The sequence below is a fragment of the Danio rerio genome, chromosome 21, assembly GCF_052040795.2.
Source record: "Danio rerio strain M-AB ecotype USA chromosome 21, GRCz13ab, whole genome shotgun sequence".
NCBI lineage: Eukaryota > Metazoa > Chordata > Actinopteri > Cypriniformes > Danionidae > Danio > Danio rerio.
Window position 1 is genome coordinate 7,142,530 of NC_141041.1, and position 17,471 is coordinate 7,160,000.

A 17,471-nucleotide genomic window follows, 5' to 3' on the forward strand; every position below is an offset into this window, starting at 1 on the left:
GGATATACTTTGTGTTTGCCAGGCCATCGCTTAGTGGTGCTAAGGTGTTTTGTGCTTGCTAGGGTTTCATATTGTTTCAAGTCAAAAGAGATCAGGGATATTGTGGGTGCCACGATGTTGCTATGTGGTTGCTAACTGCAAAGATGTTTTGTGGTTGCCAGGAGGCTTCCATTTTGTGGTTGCCATGGCGTTGTTAAGTGGTTCCTAAAGTGTTTTTGTGGTTGTTAGGGGTTTCTTATTGTTTCAAATCAAAAGAATTATAGGATATTGTGGGTGGTTTCTAGAGCGTTGCTATGTGGTTGCTAAGGTGTTCTGAGTGCTGTGTGTTCTGTTTTAATTATTTTAAGTAATTAGAGTTCACCCTCAAGTCATCCAGTTCACCCAATCCTCAATGCCAGGCGTGTGATGACTTGACTGCAAACCAGACTGGTTCGGTTTTACACACCTGATAAACAAGCAAAGGTAGAGGAGAAAGGTAAAAACACAAGCGACTACAGGAGTACGGCTGTGTTGAGAAACGTGAGCACAACAAGATTTAACATGTTTGTTTTTTCTGCTTATATATTTGATCTCTGTCTGTTTTCTATTTCAGAATGGAGGATGAAGCTGTAGTGGACAGAGGAGCATCGTACATCAAAAACGTGTGTGACGAGGAGGTCGAAGGTAAGAAACGTGCACACACACACACACACACACACACACACACACACACACACACACACACATATATATATATATATATATATATATATATATATATATATATATATATATATACATATATATATATATATATATATATATATATATATATATATATATATATATATATATATATATATATATATATATTGTGTTTTGTACAGTGGTGTAAAGTAACAAATTACAAATACGCAAACGACTGTAATTGAGTATTTGTACTAAGTAGTTTTATAAATGTGTACTTTTACTTTCCCTTGAGTTTATTTTTAGTGCTGTATTGATGCTTTTACTCCACTACTTTCCTTCAACCTGCAGTTACTACTTTATTTTTTCTTGTCTATGGGGGTCAGAAAACTCAGTCCTGTTATTCCTGTCCAATCAGATCACACATAGAAGGTAAATCACCTCATAATGAACTACGTCAAGACATCGGTGCTTTATAATTGCACCAAACTGTTTGGAAACATTAAACGTGTCTTAGTAGATGTTTAAAATCTTTACATGCATTGACCCAGAGACTGTTTAGATGCATGTAACTGATGAGAAGATGACGAATATTTACTGTATGATGACTGAAACCTTAAACACTCAGCAGGCACAAGACGTCAACATGTCGTCAAATTAACGTTGTACCTCAACATCGTGTGGACGTTGCATTTTGTTTGGAAATGAAAATTGAGTTGACGTCAGAACTTAACGTCAGACTGATGTCCAACATCCAACGAAAAATCAACGTCTAATGATGTTACAGTTTTTTTTTTTTTAAAGTTTTTTTTTTGGCCTTTTTGCCTTTATTATTAGATAGGACAGTATTTAGACAGGAAGCGAAGTTGGAGAGAGAGAGAAGGGGTAGGGAAATGTCCAAGAGCTGGGATTTGAACATAGGACGCCCTGACGTGCTACTGCACCAAATGTCGACGTGCTAACCACTAGGCTATTGCGCCAACTAATGATGTTACAGTTGAATGTTGTGTGACACCAGATGTTGGATTTTGGTAGCCTTACCTGACGAATAAGTGTCAGTATTTGACGTCAATATGATGTTGGTTTAAAATGTCAGCTTGACGTTGGATTTTGGTCACTTTCTAACAACCTAAAATCAACCAAATATCAACGTCGTTTAATGTCATTATTGGAGATCAAAATAGACGCTGGCTAAACGTTGAATTTTGGTCACCTGACATCACAACCTAAACCTAACCAAATATTAATGTCTTATGATCCTGTGTGCCTGCTGGGCGATAACTAAATTAGGCCGGGGCGATGAATCGAAAAGTGATCAAAATCGACATTCTAATCGATCAAATTTTTTCAATTACTTTCCCTACGTGTCACGTGACCCCGCTCTGTTAAATACTGTGGCTGATTTTTACTTCTAAGGCCACTTTGCAGCCACATCTAATCTGGTCAAGTTGGGCGATGGACCCCTTCTTGAGCCTTACTTTGCACTACATTGACGATGATTGGAAGCTGCGCCAGAGATGCCTTTAAACGGCATATAAAGCTTGTCAGTGAACTATGAGGGCAAAAAAAATTAAGTAAAGTTTATTTATGAACTAATTTCGAGAGGATCACGTGCTTATGATTGCTTGCAACCATCAATTTATGCTTCACCAATCAGATGATTGCTAAGCCACTATAAATACCCTGAGTTCCATATAACAGCCATCTTCATTTTGAAGTATCCCCCCTTCCACCCCTACTCCTCCTCCTTTCTCTGATGGATGGCACGGTGGCCAAGTGGTTAGCCCTGTTGCCTCACAGCAAGAACATCACTGGTTCTAGTCTTTACCAAGCTAGCCGACGTTTCTGTGCAAATTTACATGTTCTCCCCATGCTCACGTGGGTTTCCACAGTGTTCCCCAGTTTCCTCCCTAAATCCAAATCCACTAATCCAAATCAGCAGCATAGACATGCTCCTAGTAAGTGGATATCTCTCAAGAGCAATCACTATCTGTTCATTAGCTAATACAGCAGAGAAGTTCTCTAGATCTACCTGAGCTCAAACTCCCATGACGGGAAGGAAGCCCCGGGCTTGAGGATCTTATGAGCTCAGGGCCCTCTCCCGGGACCAAACAAGCTTTATAATCAATCATCAGCTAAGTGTGAACTCTTAAAATAAACAAATATAATAATCGTTCATCAATCGTAATCGAGTTAAAATGTTCAATTAATCGATATTTTGATTTTAGGCCAAATCGCCCAGCCCTAAACTAAATATACTACAGAATGTTACGTTTACACACATGTAAACACATTAGCTTTTTACAGCATAATACTCACTACTCTTGAGTACTTGTGAAAGGTCTACTTTTTACTTTTACACTGAGTAATATTTACAGTAGATACTTTAACTCTACTTGCACTACATTTTAAGCAAGTAACGGTACTTTTACTCGAGTGATTTTTCAGTACTCTTTCCACCACTGCTGTTATATGATCGGCTGTGTGTCAGTGGCTGTGGATCAGTAAGACTCTTAGTTACTGTGGGTTGAGTTTCACACTCACTTTTACTCACTCCTCTCTTTCTCTCTCTTTTGCTTTTGTTGTTTATTTATTTCTTGCTTCGGTAGTAATATGTGCTTACGGGCAGGAGAGGATTATGCAGATGTAGCAAATCAAAGCTCTATACAGGAAGATGTTTACCATCTTAATCCACACACACTCACGCACACTGTTATAGTCTAAACATGCCACTTTATTGCACAACTCTTCATCTCATCTACATGGCACCTGCTAACCATCTTAAGTGATATGAAGTATTTCTACATGATAGTAAAACATAATAATAATAACAGTAAATTAATCTGTCATTCTACAAAGATTAGCAGTCATGTTTATTTCTTGGACAAATTGTATGAAAGCTATATAGCGCACACCAAATATTTAATATATACTAATATAATTATTTTCTTAAGAATTAACACTTGCACATACACATACATACAGGCAGTTGAAGTCAGAATTATTAGCCCCTTTTGATTTTTTTTTTCTTTTTTAAAAATATTTTCCAAATGGTGTTTAACAGAGCAAGGAAATTTTCACAGTATGTCTGATAATATTTTTCCTACTGGAGAAAGTTTTATTTGTTTTATTTCGGCTAGAATAAAAGCAGTTTTTAATTTTTTAAACACCATTTTAGGGACAAAATTATTAGCCCCTTTAAGCTATATTTTTTCTTGACCGTCTACAGAACAAAGCACTGTTATACAATAACTTTCCTAATTACCCTAACCTGCCTATTTCACCTAATTAAACTAGTTAAGCCTTTAAATGTCACTTTAAGCTGTATAGAAGTGTCTTGAAAAATATAGAAATTAATGACAAATTATATTGAAAAATATAATAATTATGACTTCAACTGTACATACATGCATACATACATACATATACATACATACAGTGAGGGAAATAAGTATTAAACACGTCATGTTTTTTTTTGGGAATAAAATATATATATTTTTAATAATTATATTTTATTGGATTTTTCAAGAAAATCCACAAAGAAACACATACATATATACACACACACAAACACACACAACACTTGGCACTGTCTCAGACAAATCCTATACAAAGAGTCAATAAACAAATAACAATGACAAAATAGTTTAGCAAATGACAACAGAAAATAGAATAAAAAAGTAACATTTAAAAAATTAAATATGTAAAATAAGCAAATTAAGTCTCTGAAGAATCTTCAGAGGTTGAGTGGCTGGTTTGCTCATCCAGATAGTTAAGATATAAACCCCAAACACTGAAAACATTTTTCAACAGAACGATTCCTTTCAGTTTTTCAATCTGTATTACCGAAGTCATGTCTGCAATCCACATTTGAAACGTAGGAGGTGAAGATGACTTCCAATGCTGGAGCAAAAGCCTTTTAGCCACAGCTTTACCTAAAGACAATGACTGCTGGAGGCCATCTGGGAGATGAGAAGTGTGTTGTGAATCAGGTGGTTAAGATTAAAGATAAGCTTTAGAGTACCAATCAAATATGTGTTTGACCAAAATGTATATAACAAAGGACAAAACCAGAAAGCATGGGAAGTCGTGTCTTCTGTCACTTTGCACCTGTCACATGGTGATATGGAGGGAAAAAGTATGCAACTTGGCTTTAGTATGATGTAATCGATGGATAGTGAACAGGACCGTATCATCTCCAGGCATTTATCCCATGTGTCTGCAGAAATTTCAGCCCCTAAATCTTTCTCCCAGGCAGCGGGAATAATATTTCTAAAGGAGCTGCTGACTTGGAATTGAACCAGATTTTGGTAAAACTCCAAACGATACAAACATAAAAATAAAACAAAACCAAAAACTATGAAAAGATTATGAGTAATAACAATGAATTGACACAAAGATCATGTACTGAACTACTGAAATGTATTTAATAATTTATATTAAAGGCTTTTTTGGTGCTGGCAACTTACAGACTGAAGTCACATGCATTGCTCAGGTGTAAGGTTTTCACAGACTTCAACAGAGTGTAAAAATCTTGATGGTTTTGTGGGTCTCGTCTATCAAGTCTGATTTTTATTTTGTATTTTCTATTGGATTTAAGTCAGGTGATTGGCTGGGCCATTCTACAGCTTGATTTTCTTTCTCTGAAAGCATTTGAGAGTTTGCTTGGCTGTGTTTTGGATCATTGTCTTGCTGAAATGTCCACCCTGTTTTCATCTTCATCCTCCTGCTAATGTAGATGTTGGACTAAAGCAGCGAATATTCATTTACAACGGGGAAGGGCAGAGGGTTGCTGAAGAACTACTGAGAAATTTCAGCTGCTGTCTGGGCTTTCACTGCATTTCTACACCTCCCTTTCTTCATGTGTTCAATACTTTCCCCCTGTCATTTCATTTTATTACACAGAACGTTCGAGGTTACTAAAGTAACCCTTCGTTCCCCGAGGAGGGGAACGGAAGCACTATAAGTGGATTTGATTGTAAAATCCACGCATTGGGAGGTTCGGTTCAGAAGCTACTCGTCTGAAAGAGTATTGAACGGGCCAATTAAGAATGAATTGGCAGCGCAAGCCTGCGCAGGTGAGCGGCATAAGCAATCAACTGAGTATATAAGCTCACCTGGCGCCAGCAGACGCTATCCTTTTTAAGCTGAAGAGACTTTCAACAGCTAAGGGACAGTCATTATGGCGACGGAGTATAGTGCTTCCGTTCCCCTCCTCGGGGAACGAAGGGTTACTTTAGTAACCTCGAACGTTCCCCTTCGGGGGGAACTTCAGCACTATAAGTGGATTTGATTGTAAAATCCACGCATTGGGAGCCCATTGAAAGCGCCATAATGACTGCACCTTACCAACACCCCCGATGAGGAGATAGTCAAGCAAGCGTGACGCACCCACATCATGGGGGGCGCGGTCCTCCAACGTGTCCCTGGCCCTAATTTATCCTACTTCAACAGAAGACGGATTTATATATATTTTTTGGGAAGTCGTGAGCATCTAGATAATTCTAGGAAAATACGACAGTACGTTGGGAAGCGTGCAATCCCGATAGGGAGGACGCTGCGGAGGCCATCCGTTACCCAAGGGGGGATAGATGGCAGAATTTACATATGGACTAGCCCTAAAAAGGGGGAGTACGCATAGCAAAAGAGTGGTTAGCGGGGAGGGAAGACACGGGTCCGCCCAGGGGGGGGACTTAACCGTGGCGGAATAAGCATATGGGATCGCCTAGTGGGGATCACGCATAGCAGGCACCTTTACCCAAAACGCGGGCTGACCAGCGGGCAGACCTACAGCGTAGTGGGCCAGCAAGTGACTCCTCCGCTGAGTCAGTGCTGGGGGCCACGGAGGAATCTGCAGGGCTCACCTGACGGGGAACTTTACTGACAGATAAAAAGGCGCACGTATCTCCGTGTTAGGGAAAATGGCGCAGCAAGCGTGTTTCAACACCCTACCGAATTGTTTCCTCAATCACCAAGGGTTACCTAATACCCTTGAGGAAACCGGCTCCACTCGCAGATTGTAAAACCTTGCAAATGTGTTGGGTGTCACCCAGCCCGCAGCTCTACAGATGTCTTTTAGAGGGGCGCCGCGTGCGCGCGCTCGAGAGGATGCGAAGCTCCGAGTGGAGTGCGCACGCGCTCTCGGGGAACACGGCTCACGGCTCTGATAGTGAAAGAAAGGCATCCACAATCTAGTGGGAACTTATTTCGGTACGGCACTTCCCTGCTGCCGACCGCTATAACAGACGAAGAGCTGCTCAGATGATCTAAACTCTGAGTGCGGTCCGGATAATACGCAAAACGCGAACTGGACAATAAGAAGGGCTGGGTCTGCCTCCTCCGAGGGCAGCGCTTGCAGGCTCACTACCTCGTATTAAACGGAGTGGTAGGAACCTTGGGCACATATCGCGGGCAGGGTCTCAGGACGTGAGAGAAGCCAGCCCAATTACAGGCACGAGTCACTGACCGAAAAATGCCTCCGGGTCCCCGACCCTCTAATCGATATCAACGCGACCAGCAGAGCTGTCTTCAGGGACAGAAAGATACTGAGTCGAGGATTGAAGGGATCTGACGCGGCTTGTGTAGCGAGGGCGAGATCCTAAGAGGGCATGATAGGGGGTGGGGTGGATTAATTCGCTTAACGCCCCTGAGGAACCGGATGATGAGGTTATGCGTTCCCACGGTGCTGCCAGCCACCGCGTTATGAGAGCGGAGATGGCAGCCACGTAACCTTGAGTGTGGAGGGCGACAGCCTGCTCTCCAACTTCTCTCGGCGTAAAGAAAGCACAACGCTGATCTGGCAAATTACGGGGGTCTTCTCAGCGAGAGACACACAATTCAGTGAATAGACTCCACGTCAGGGCATAGGCGCGCTCGGGGAGGGGGCTCTAGCCCGAGTGACGGTATTAGCCACCGCAATCGGAGGTTACCTAAGTCTTCCTCGCGTCTAAAAATCTCTTCAAAGATCGGCGAGGGTGCCAGGTGGTGCCCTGTCCCTGAGAGAGTAGGTGCTCTCTCGAAGGGACTGCCAGGGAAGGGCTATCGCGAGGGAGAGCTCTGACATCCAGGTCCGGTTGAGCCAGAGGGGCGCAACCAGCAACCTGTTTCTCGTCCTCCCTGACCTTGCACAGTAACTGCGCGAGCAGGCTCACTGGGGGAAACGCGTATTTGCGCGTGCCCCGAGGCCAGCTGTAAGCCAGTGCATCCGTGCCGAGAGCACTCGGTCAGGGAAAGAACAACTGGCAATGAGCGATCTCGGGGGAACTCCAGAGGAGCAGACGGCGGGCGAGCTGAGACATGCGGCGAGAGCGCATACCCCCTATACGGCTGATATACGCCACCGCCGCCGTACTGTCCGTCCTGACCAGCACGTGTTGCCGCTCCAGCACCGGAAAAAAAACGGTGGAGAGCGAGGAACACTGCCAACAGCTCCAGGCGATATGCCAATGCAACTGGGTACCTTTCCACAGGTCCGCAGCCGCATGCCCGCAACGCACAGCCCCCCAGCCCGTGTTGGAAGTGTCTGCTGAAACGACAACAAGACTGGACGCCTGTTCTAGAGACACCCAGGCCTGTAGGAACGAGGGGTCGCTCCAAGGGCTGAGGGCGCGGCGACACAGCGCAGTAATAGAGACTCGGTGTGCGCGCGCGTGCCATGCGCGTCTGGGGACTCGATCGTGAAGCCAGTGCTGAAGTGGTCTCATATAGAATAATCCGAGCGGCATGAAGCGGCTGCGGATGCCATATGCCCCAGGAGCCTCTGAAATAGTTTCAGTGGGACCACTATTTTACTGTCGAGCTCTCTCAGACAGTACAGCATCAGCTGAGCGCGCTCTCTGCCATGGTGACCGAGTCCAGCTCCAGCCTGAGAGAAGAGATCCTCTGCACGGGGGCGAGTTTGCTCTTTTCTCGGTTGACCTGAAACCCCCACAGGTGGAAGTGCCAGAGCACTTTGTCTCTGTGCATAATCAACTGCTCCGAGAGAGGGCAAAAATCAGCCAGTCGTAAAGAAATTGAGTATGCAGATGCCCGCGAGCCGAAGGGGCGCTGAGGCACCCTCCGCGGGCTTGGTGAGGACCCGCGGAGACAGAGAGAGCCCGAAGGGGAGGGCTTTGTATTGCCAAGCTCGACCTTCAAACGCAAACCGCAGAAACTGTCGGTGGCGAGGAAGAGTGGAGACATGGAAATACGCGTCCATCAGGTCTAATGCTGCAGACCAACCCAGAGGACGAACGCACCGGAGGATGCGCTTCTGCGTGAGCATTCTGAACGGCAGCTTGTGCAGGCAGCGGTTCAAAACGCGCAGATCTAGGATTGGCCGTGACCCACCGCTCTTTTTGGGCACGATGAAGCGTGGGCTGTAAAACCCGCTCTCCATCTCGGCTGGAGGGAGCGGCTCGATTGCATCCTTCGCCAGGAGGACAGCAATCTCCTCTCGCAAGACAGGGGTGGACAGGGGGCTGACCCTGGTGAATACACACCCGTGACTTGGGGGGCCGTTTCGCGAACTGAATCGCATAGCCGAGTCTGATTGTGCGTATGAGCCACCGCGAAGAGCTGGCCCGCGCTAACCAGGCAGGCAGAGCTCTCGCTAATGGACTCATCGCTACAATCGCTGACGTACCAGCAGTGGGGCAGCGCGGAGTGGGTGTGCTGATCCGGGAAGCTCGCGGGTCTCACGGAAAAGCTGGAGGTGAGATATTTGCTCTCACTCCAAACCCGAGCTCCGGAGGGGAGGCTCGAGGGGTGGGAGAAAGGAGACCGTCCTCCCAGCGCTCGTGAGCCACTGACGAAACGCACCGAATCTGCAAGCTAGAAAGCATAGCGTCCCAGACTGGCAGATTTCGGCTGTCACATCTGGGGAAGTGAAAAGTGCCCTTTCATAATGTTTTCATGGCAGTAAAAAGTGCCGTTGGAAATGGGGCCCCGCCCTCCAGCGGGGAAAGAGCAAGTTCCCTTTTCTCCAGATGGCCTGTCCCAGGGGCGCTTCGCGGTCCGTTGCCGGACTTAGCGGCGTTCTGGGCAGGGGGGCTGCCTGCTTCCGAGGTGCCCGACGCGCTCGCTTCGCCGGAGGTGTGTGCGGGGGCGGAGCAGCTCTCGTAGGCGGGCGCCTTCGGCGAGGAGCAGGTATGAATGGCACGGCGGGCGGAGCGGGCTACGGACCGCCGATAAGACATCACCCACCAACTGCTCTCTCACCGCCTTGAATTCCTGGGTGAATTCACAGACAGTGTCGCCGAACCTGGCTGGGGATATGGGGAAGTCAAGAAAGCGGACTTTGTCGACTTTGCGCATATCAGCCAGGGGTGGCGCTCCTGGACCACTAATGTGGACATCGTCCTCCCCAACGCACACGCAGCGGACTCAGTAGTCCGAAGAGCTAAGTCGGCGACGGTGCGAAGCTCGTAAGCCTGGGTTGGACCCACCCTCGTGCTGCTCGGCCAGCGCCTGCGCTTGGTAGCGCTGGTAGGTGGCTATCGCATGCAAGGCGGAAGCAGCCTGGCCCGCAGCTATGTAAGCTCTAGCTCCGAGGGAGGTAGATAACTTACAGGCTTTGGATGGGAGACGAGGCGGACCCCGCCAAGAAGAGGCGCCGCGCGGATTTACCGCCATCGCGCACTCAACCTGAGGAATCGCCACATACCCCCTGGCTGTTTCACCGTCAAGAGTGGTTAGGGTGGAGGAACACGCAGCGCGAGCAGAAAAAAGTGCTTTACAAGACCGCGTGAGCCTACTGTGCACCTCCGGGAAGAAGGGAACGCCCCTCTAGTCGGTCCGGCCGCGGAGCTGGGGGATAAACCATCTCCAACCCACGGCCGAAGCAGCCCGGGAAAGCACGGCTAACATGTCCGTTTCAGGATCCGTAGTGACAGCGCTCACCAGCCCGAAGGGGGCGAGCGGGTCTGGATCATCATCGGACAATGAAAGCCCACCCTCCGATGCCGCGGTGGACATCTGGTCTCCGGTGTCATCGGGCGTAAGGGCTACCATCTGTTAGACGGATCGCTTCCCCCGCCCGAAGCTTGGATAGAGCGCTTAGAGGAGCGGGAGGTCCGCGGGCCCGTGGGCGACGGATTATCTCTCGCTGAAACCCTCAGATCTGCCCGAGTGCCCGCTGCAGAGCAGGGGACAACTGGGGTGGTTCACCCTTTTGCAAAGGCTAACCGCGATCTTGCGCAACAGTCATGGCATCGCAATGACGACATGAACTGCCCGCGAGCAGCGCATTAACATGCTGGACCCCCAGACATGCAACGCAGTGCCCGCGCCCATCATCCGAGGACAGGAAACCACCGCATCCAGAAACGCACAGTCGGAGCGCCGTCCTGATAAGGACGTGCTGCACGACTGTGTTGCTCTTTCTGTGAAGTTTGCAACTTTATACGCACCGCTCTGGAGGACCGGACCCAAAGAACGCCAGGCAAGGGAGAAACCCAGCTCGACCGTCTGCCACTGCGTGTACACACTCTGGACCGGGAGAATGCTCTCGTTCGCTCAGCATCGCTGGTCACAGCAGGAGGAACCCTCATCGACTCGATCAGAAAGTCTCTGAAGCGAAAAGGATAGCGTCTGCTGGCGCCAGGTGAGCTTATATACTCAGTTGATTGCTTATGCCGCTCACCTGCGCAGGCTTGCGCTGCCAATTCATTCTTAATTGGCCCGTTCAATACTCTTTCAGACGAGTAGCTTCTGAACCGAACCTCCCAATGCGTGGATTTTACAATCAAATCCACTTATAGTGCTGAAGTTCCCCCCGAAGGGGAACTTTATTTGTAAACTAACTAGAATTGTTTTCTGTTCATATATTCATTTATTTATTTGCTTTTCGGCTTAGTCCCTTTATTAATCAGGGGTTGCCACAGCGGAATGAACCACCAACTTATCCAGCATATGTTTTACACATCGGATGCCCTCTCCAGCTGCAACCCAACACTGGGAAACATGCATACACTCATACATATGGCCAATTTAGCTTAATCAGTTCACCTGTACTGCATGCCAGTTGGCATTTCTGTGTGGAGTTTGCATGTTCTCCCTGTGTTTGCGTGGGTTTCCTCTAGGTGCTCCGGTTTCCCCCACAGTCCAAAGACATGTGCTATATGAATAAACTAAATTGACTGTAGTGTTCTGAGTGTGAATGAGTGTGTATGGGTGTTTTTCAGTACTGGGTTGCAGCTGGAAGGGCATCTGCTGTGTAAAACATATGCTGGATAAGTTGGTGGTTCATTCCGCTGTGGCAACCACTAATGAATAAAGGAACTAAGCCGAAAAGAAAATGAATGAATGAATAAAAATGGCCATAGTGAGTGTGAATGAATGTGTATGGATGTTTCTTAGTACTGGGTTGCGGCTGGAAGGGCATCTAAAAAACAAAACCTACACTACTGCTTTAGGGTCAGTTTTTTTATTATTATTAAATTTATTTAATTGTTAAAATAAAATGATTCTGTTCATCAAGGTTATTAAATTGTTTTTGTATGTAGTTTCAAATGAAATTATTACTTCTGTCATTATTGCTATTATTATTATTACCATTAATATTAATAAAAAATAAGAAGAAGAAAAAAATATAACAATAATGAAATAATAAATAATAATAATAATAATAATAATAAAATAATAATAATAATAATAATTTAAATATAATAATAATAATAATGATAATAAAAAATTACAATAATAAACATAATAATAATAAAATAATAATAATCATCATGATAATAATGATGATAATGATAATAAAAAATTCTAAAAATAATAATAAACAATAATAATAATGATAATTATAATAAAAAATATATCATAAAAATAATAAACATCATCATCCTAACAACAACAACAACAACAATAATAATAATAATAATAATAATTAATATTAGACTGATTTCTGAAGAATAATGTGACTGAAGACTGGAGTAATGAAGCTGAAAATTCATTTTTAAATCACTGGAATAAATGATTAAATTAAATCATAAACTAATTTTGAACAGTTCTTTTATAGTGCAATACCACTTTCACCATTTGTTCTGTATTTATGATGAAATAAGCGCCCCCTTGATGAGCAGGAGAAGCTTATTTTAAAACATTTAAAAATCCTACTGATCTCAAACGTTTGACCAGTAGTGTATGCTGGAATAGTTGGCGATTCATTCCGCTGTGGTGACCCCTGATAAACAAGGAACTAAGCTATAGGAAAGTGAATGATATTTATGAATGTATTAAATGCAGTTCTGGCACTGTTGGCCATATTCAGATCTGCAGCAGCTCTAATGTTCCAGCATTGATCTGAATAGAGTCATGAAGATCAGCTGAGAGCAGCGCAGCTCTGTGAAATTCTCCCTCGGTTGTGGAATTTATAAAGTATTACAGGTTCAGACGTCTAAAAATATCTGCACATCAAAAGCAGAACAAACACACATTTACGAACATGAGCACTTCACACACACATGCGCTTTCTGCATTTATCTCTCTCTCTCTTTCTCTCTCTCGCGCTTGCTCTCTGAACTTTGGACCTTCACATGATTGTATCACACACACTCACATGCACACTTGCATGCGCGCAAACAAACACACACACACACACACACACACACACACACACACACACACACACACACACACACTCACACATGCAAAATACACACACATAAACTCTCTCATTCAGTCTCACAGACACACACACACATGCACACAAACTCTCTCTTTCACACACACATGTAGACCAACTCATACACACACATTCCCACTTAAACTGTCTCTCTATCTTACACACACACACACACACAATCAAACTCTCTTTTGTTTACACACACTCACACACATACATACATACATTCATAGACACACAAACTCTCTCACACACACATACACAAACTCTGATTCAGTTACACACACACAAACTTTCTCCTACATGGTCACACGCACACACACATGCAAACTCTCTCTCAAAGTCACACACGCAGACACAGATGTACGTATACACACACACACACACACAATCAAACTCTCTTTTGTGTACACACACACACACACATACATACATGCATTCATAGAAACACAAACTCTCTCACACACACATACACAAACTCTCATTCAGTTACACACACACAAACTTTCTCCTACATGGTCACACGCACACACACATGCAAACTCTCTCTCAAAGTCACACACGCAGACACACATGTACGTATACACACACACACACACACACACACACAAACTCTCACATTCACACTCGCACACAAACTCATACACACACATTCCCACTCAAACTTTCTTTCTTACACACACACACACACACACACACACACACACTCAAACTCTCTCACACACACACGCTTACACACACACACAAACTCACACACACAAACCCACAGACACACACAAACTCTCTCTCTCTCACATCCACACTCGCACACAAACTCATTCACATACAAACACACACATTCAAACTCTCTCTCTCCCACACACACACACACATACACACACACTATCAGATAACGGCTGCTTGGCATATTTGTTTAAAGTCAGCAGGCGGTTGGTTGATTCATGATTGATGGATGGCTGATCATTTTATTAGTCCTCCTCGTAACGCTGTGAGGGTGTGTGTTCATCTGAAGTGTGTGTTTGCTGTCTGTTTTTACATGCACTTCCTGGAGATGTCTGGCCATTTCCTGTCCGATCAGCTGTACAGGAAGTTGTTGGCATTTATCTGTAATCTAGCAAGTGTGTGATACGGGTCAGTTTTTCCTTCAGAGAGAAACCCACACACACACACATACACACACGTACTGTATGTGAACACAGAAACACAGAGAAATTCTTCCTCAAAATATGTCAAATGTTGTAAATCATTGATCAAGCGTCCTGAATTATCAAGCATGAACTCATTTTTAACTTGCACAAATATGTTAAGAGGTGAATCATAATGCGTTCATTACCTCAGTGTTATCTATTATTAATACTATTGTACTATTGCAGCATTGTGAAAGTTTATCTATTATTTATTTGTTATTTATTGTTTATTTGTTATGTATTTATTTATTTATTTATTTGTTTATTTATTCTTTGAATTCATTTATTATTTCATTCCTTGCTTCATTCATTCATTTATTATTTGATTCATTGAGTCAATCATTCATTTATTATTTGATTCCTTGATTCATTCATTTATTATTTGATTCCTTGATTCATTCATATATTTATTTATTATTTGATTCCTTGATTCATTCATTCATTATTTTATTCCTTGATTCAGTCATTCATTTATTATTTAATTCCTTGATTCATTCATATATTTATTTATTATTTAATTCTGAGATTCATTCATTCAGTCATTTAGTATTTGATTCTTTGAATTATTCATATAATCATTTATTATTTGATTCGTTGATTCATTATTTGATTCCTTGATTCATTCCTATATTTATTTGTTATTTGATTCCTTGATTCATTCATTCATTTATTTATTATTTGATTGATTGAGTCATTCATATATTTATTTATTATTTGATTCCTTCATTCATTCATTATTTGATTCATTGAGTCATTCATATATTTCTTTATTATTTGACTTCTTCATTCATTCATTTATTTATTATTTGATTCCTTGATTCATTAATATATTTTTTATTATTTGATTCATTCATTCATTGATTATTTGATTCCCTGATTCATTCATTTATTTATTATTTCATTCCATGATTCATTCATATATTTATTTATTATTTGATTCCTTGATTAATTTATTCATTTATTATTTGATCAATCAATCATTCATTCATTCATTCATTATTTGATTCCTTGATTCATTCATATATTCATTTATTATTTGATTCATTGATTCATTCATATATTTATTTATTTGATTCATTGGTTCATTCATTTGTTTTTGATTAATTCATTCAAAAACAAAATTCTTTTAATTAATTTTTAAGAGAGGAGGCACGGTGGCTCAGTGGGTAGCACCGTCGCCTTACAGCAAGAAAGTCGCTGGTTTGAGTCCCAGCTGGGTTAGTTGGCATTTCTGTGTGGAGTTTGCATGTAGACATTGGAAAATGCTGTTTGGCATTGCTAACAATTCAGCTACAAATTCATATTCATAAAATTGCTGTAAACAAAAGTTACAATAAATAAATAAATGATTAATTGAATGAATCAAGAAATCAAAGAATAAATAAATATATAAATAAATCAATGAATCAAATAATAAATGAATGAATGAATCAAAGGTGTACAATGTTGTATGTGTGCAACATACTGTTAACGCTAGACATAATGCATGTCATAGATCAATTTTAACAAATAAAAATACTTACAGGTTGTGGCTCACAATCCAGAGCTTCGTCTATTATGGTTCGAGCTGCTTCTTTGAGGAGTTTTTAGCTGAATCCAGCACTGAACTGGGAGAGATTCTGGAAGCTGTCCTTTGTAAAATGCTAGCTATATACATTTTTTATAATGCTCTGGAACATAATTAAAGTTAAACTAAAAGCACTTTTCTCTTTGTGTCGTGTCTTTTGGAAGCCCAAATACAGACACAGAAGAAGCTTTGTGGAAATAGCAGCGCTTTCTCTGCTATAACATTACAGCGCCTCTGGCCAGGCCCCTTTGCTGCACAGTGTATGTGCGCATGGTGAATGTGTGTTACCAGAAGCGTTTGTGATCTCACTAGCCCAGATGTATTTTTTTGTAGTCCCTAAACTTTGTTCATTGTAGGCTTTGTTAAGCTAAGTGAACTTTGAGCGTATTAAATTCAGAGATGTTGTTTACGTTCACACAGTTACATTACACATCAACTAAACTTTAAAATTTGATATCATAGTGGACCACACCTTTAAGTGTTATTAAGTGGACTGTGTTCTTACAATGTTTATTTTTCCACACCTTTAGGTCATCACACAGTCTACATTGGTGTTAATGTGCCTAAAAGTTACCGGCGGCGCCGCCGACACAGACGACGATCCAGTCACAGAGAGAGACGGGAACGAGTGACGGAGAACGTGAGCGACAAATCAGACACCGAGAACGCAGACGACTCCTCGTCCAGCATCCTCAAACCACTCAGTAAGACAAAAAAACTTTTATTTTGGTAATAAACAGGCCCAAAACTAGCTCTCCAGCAGCTTTACACAGGGGAAACTGTAGATTGCTGAGATCCTGATGGAGAATCTCACTAATGAAATCTGTCTATGTTGGAAGCGGTATTACAAAGAGCTCAGACTATAATTGATAAAATAAGTTCTTAAATTTCTTATTATAAAAATTATTGTATGTATAGTATATAGGAAATACTGGATGGATTTTTGTCAAATATCTGTGTGTGTTTGAAAAAGAATGACAGTTTCACAGCAGGGCCAATCCTTTAGTCTTTAACTCTATATAATGTTTTTTTTGTGTGTACTTATGTACTTATATATCACACTCATAGCAGTGCGATATGGCTGTATATCAGCACTGGTGGTAGGCGTGCGTTGGCAAGAGTGCCTTAGCGCTCCACCAGTGCTGATATACAGCCATATCGCACTGCTATGAGTGTGATACTGCATTTATACAACAGTTCAATGGCACAATTATGTATATACATAAAAAAATCAAACACTGAGAGTCTAAAAACCCCTTTTTATTAGGAACTATTTTCTTCCGCCATTCATTCACATCTGCAGCTGATGTTAGAACAGCAGAAGTCATTACTAATTAACCAAGATCACTTTAAAGCTAGTATTTGAATGACTATATGGCTAAAGTGATGACAAACCTGCTGATTTTGCTCACACTTTAAGATAATAAGGCTGAATGTGACATGA

The 17,471-nt window shown here is 42.6% G+C and overlaps 2 protein-coding genes across 5 annotated transcripts in view; both read left to right on the forward strand.

Annotated features, from left to right (window-relative positions):
- Positions 1-17,471, forward strand: part of rexo4 (RNA exonuclease 4) — a 174,015-nt gene that overhangs the window by 100,059 nt on the left and 56,485 nt on the right. The window lies entirely within an intron of this gene.
- Positions 1-17,471, forward strand: part of slc4a4b (solute carrier family 4 member 4b) — a 124,790-nt gene that overhangs the window by 36,603 nt on the left and 70,716 nt on the right. For all 4 annotated transcript variants that reach the window (XM_087300584.1, XM_087300583.1, XM_087300586.1 and 1 more), the window contains exons 2-3: positions 593-663; positions 16,558-16,731. In XM_087300584.1, coding sequence (XP_087156710.1) covers positions 593-663; positions 16,558-16,731 — 245 coding nt within the window. The remainder of the gene's footprint in view (positions 1-592; positions 664-16,557; positions 16,732-17,471) is intronic.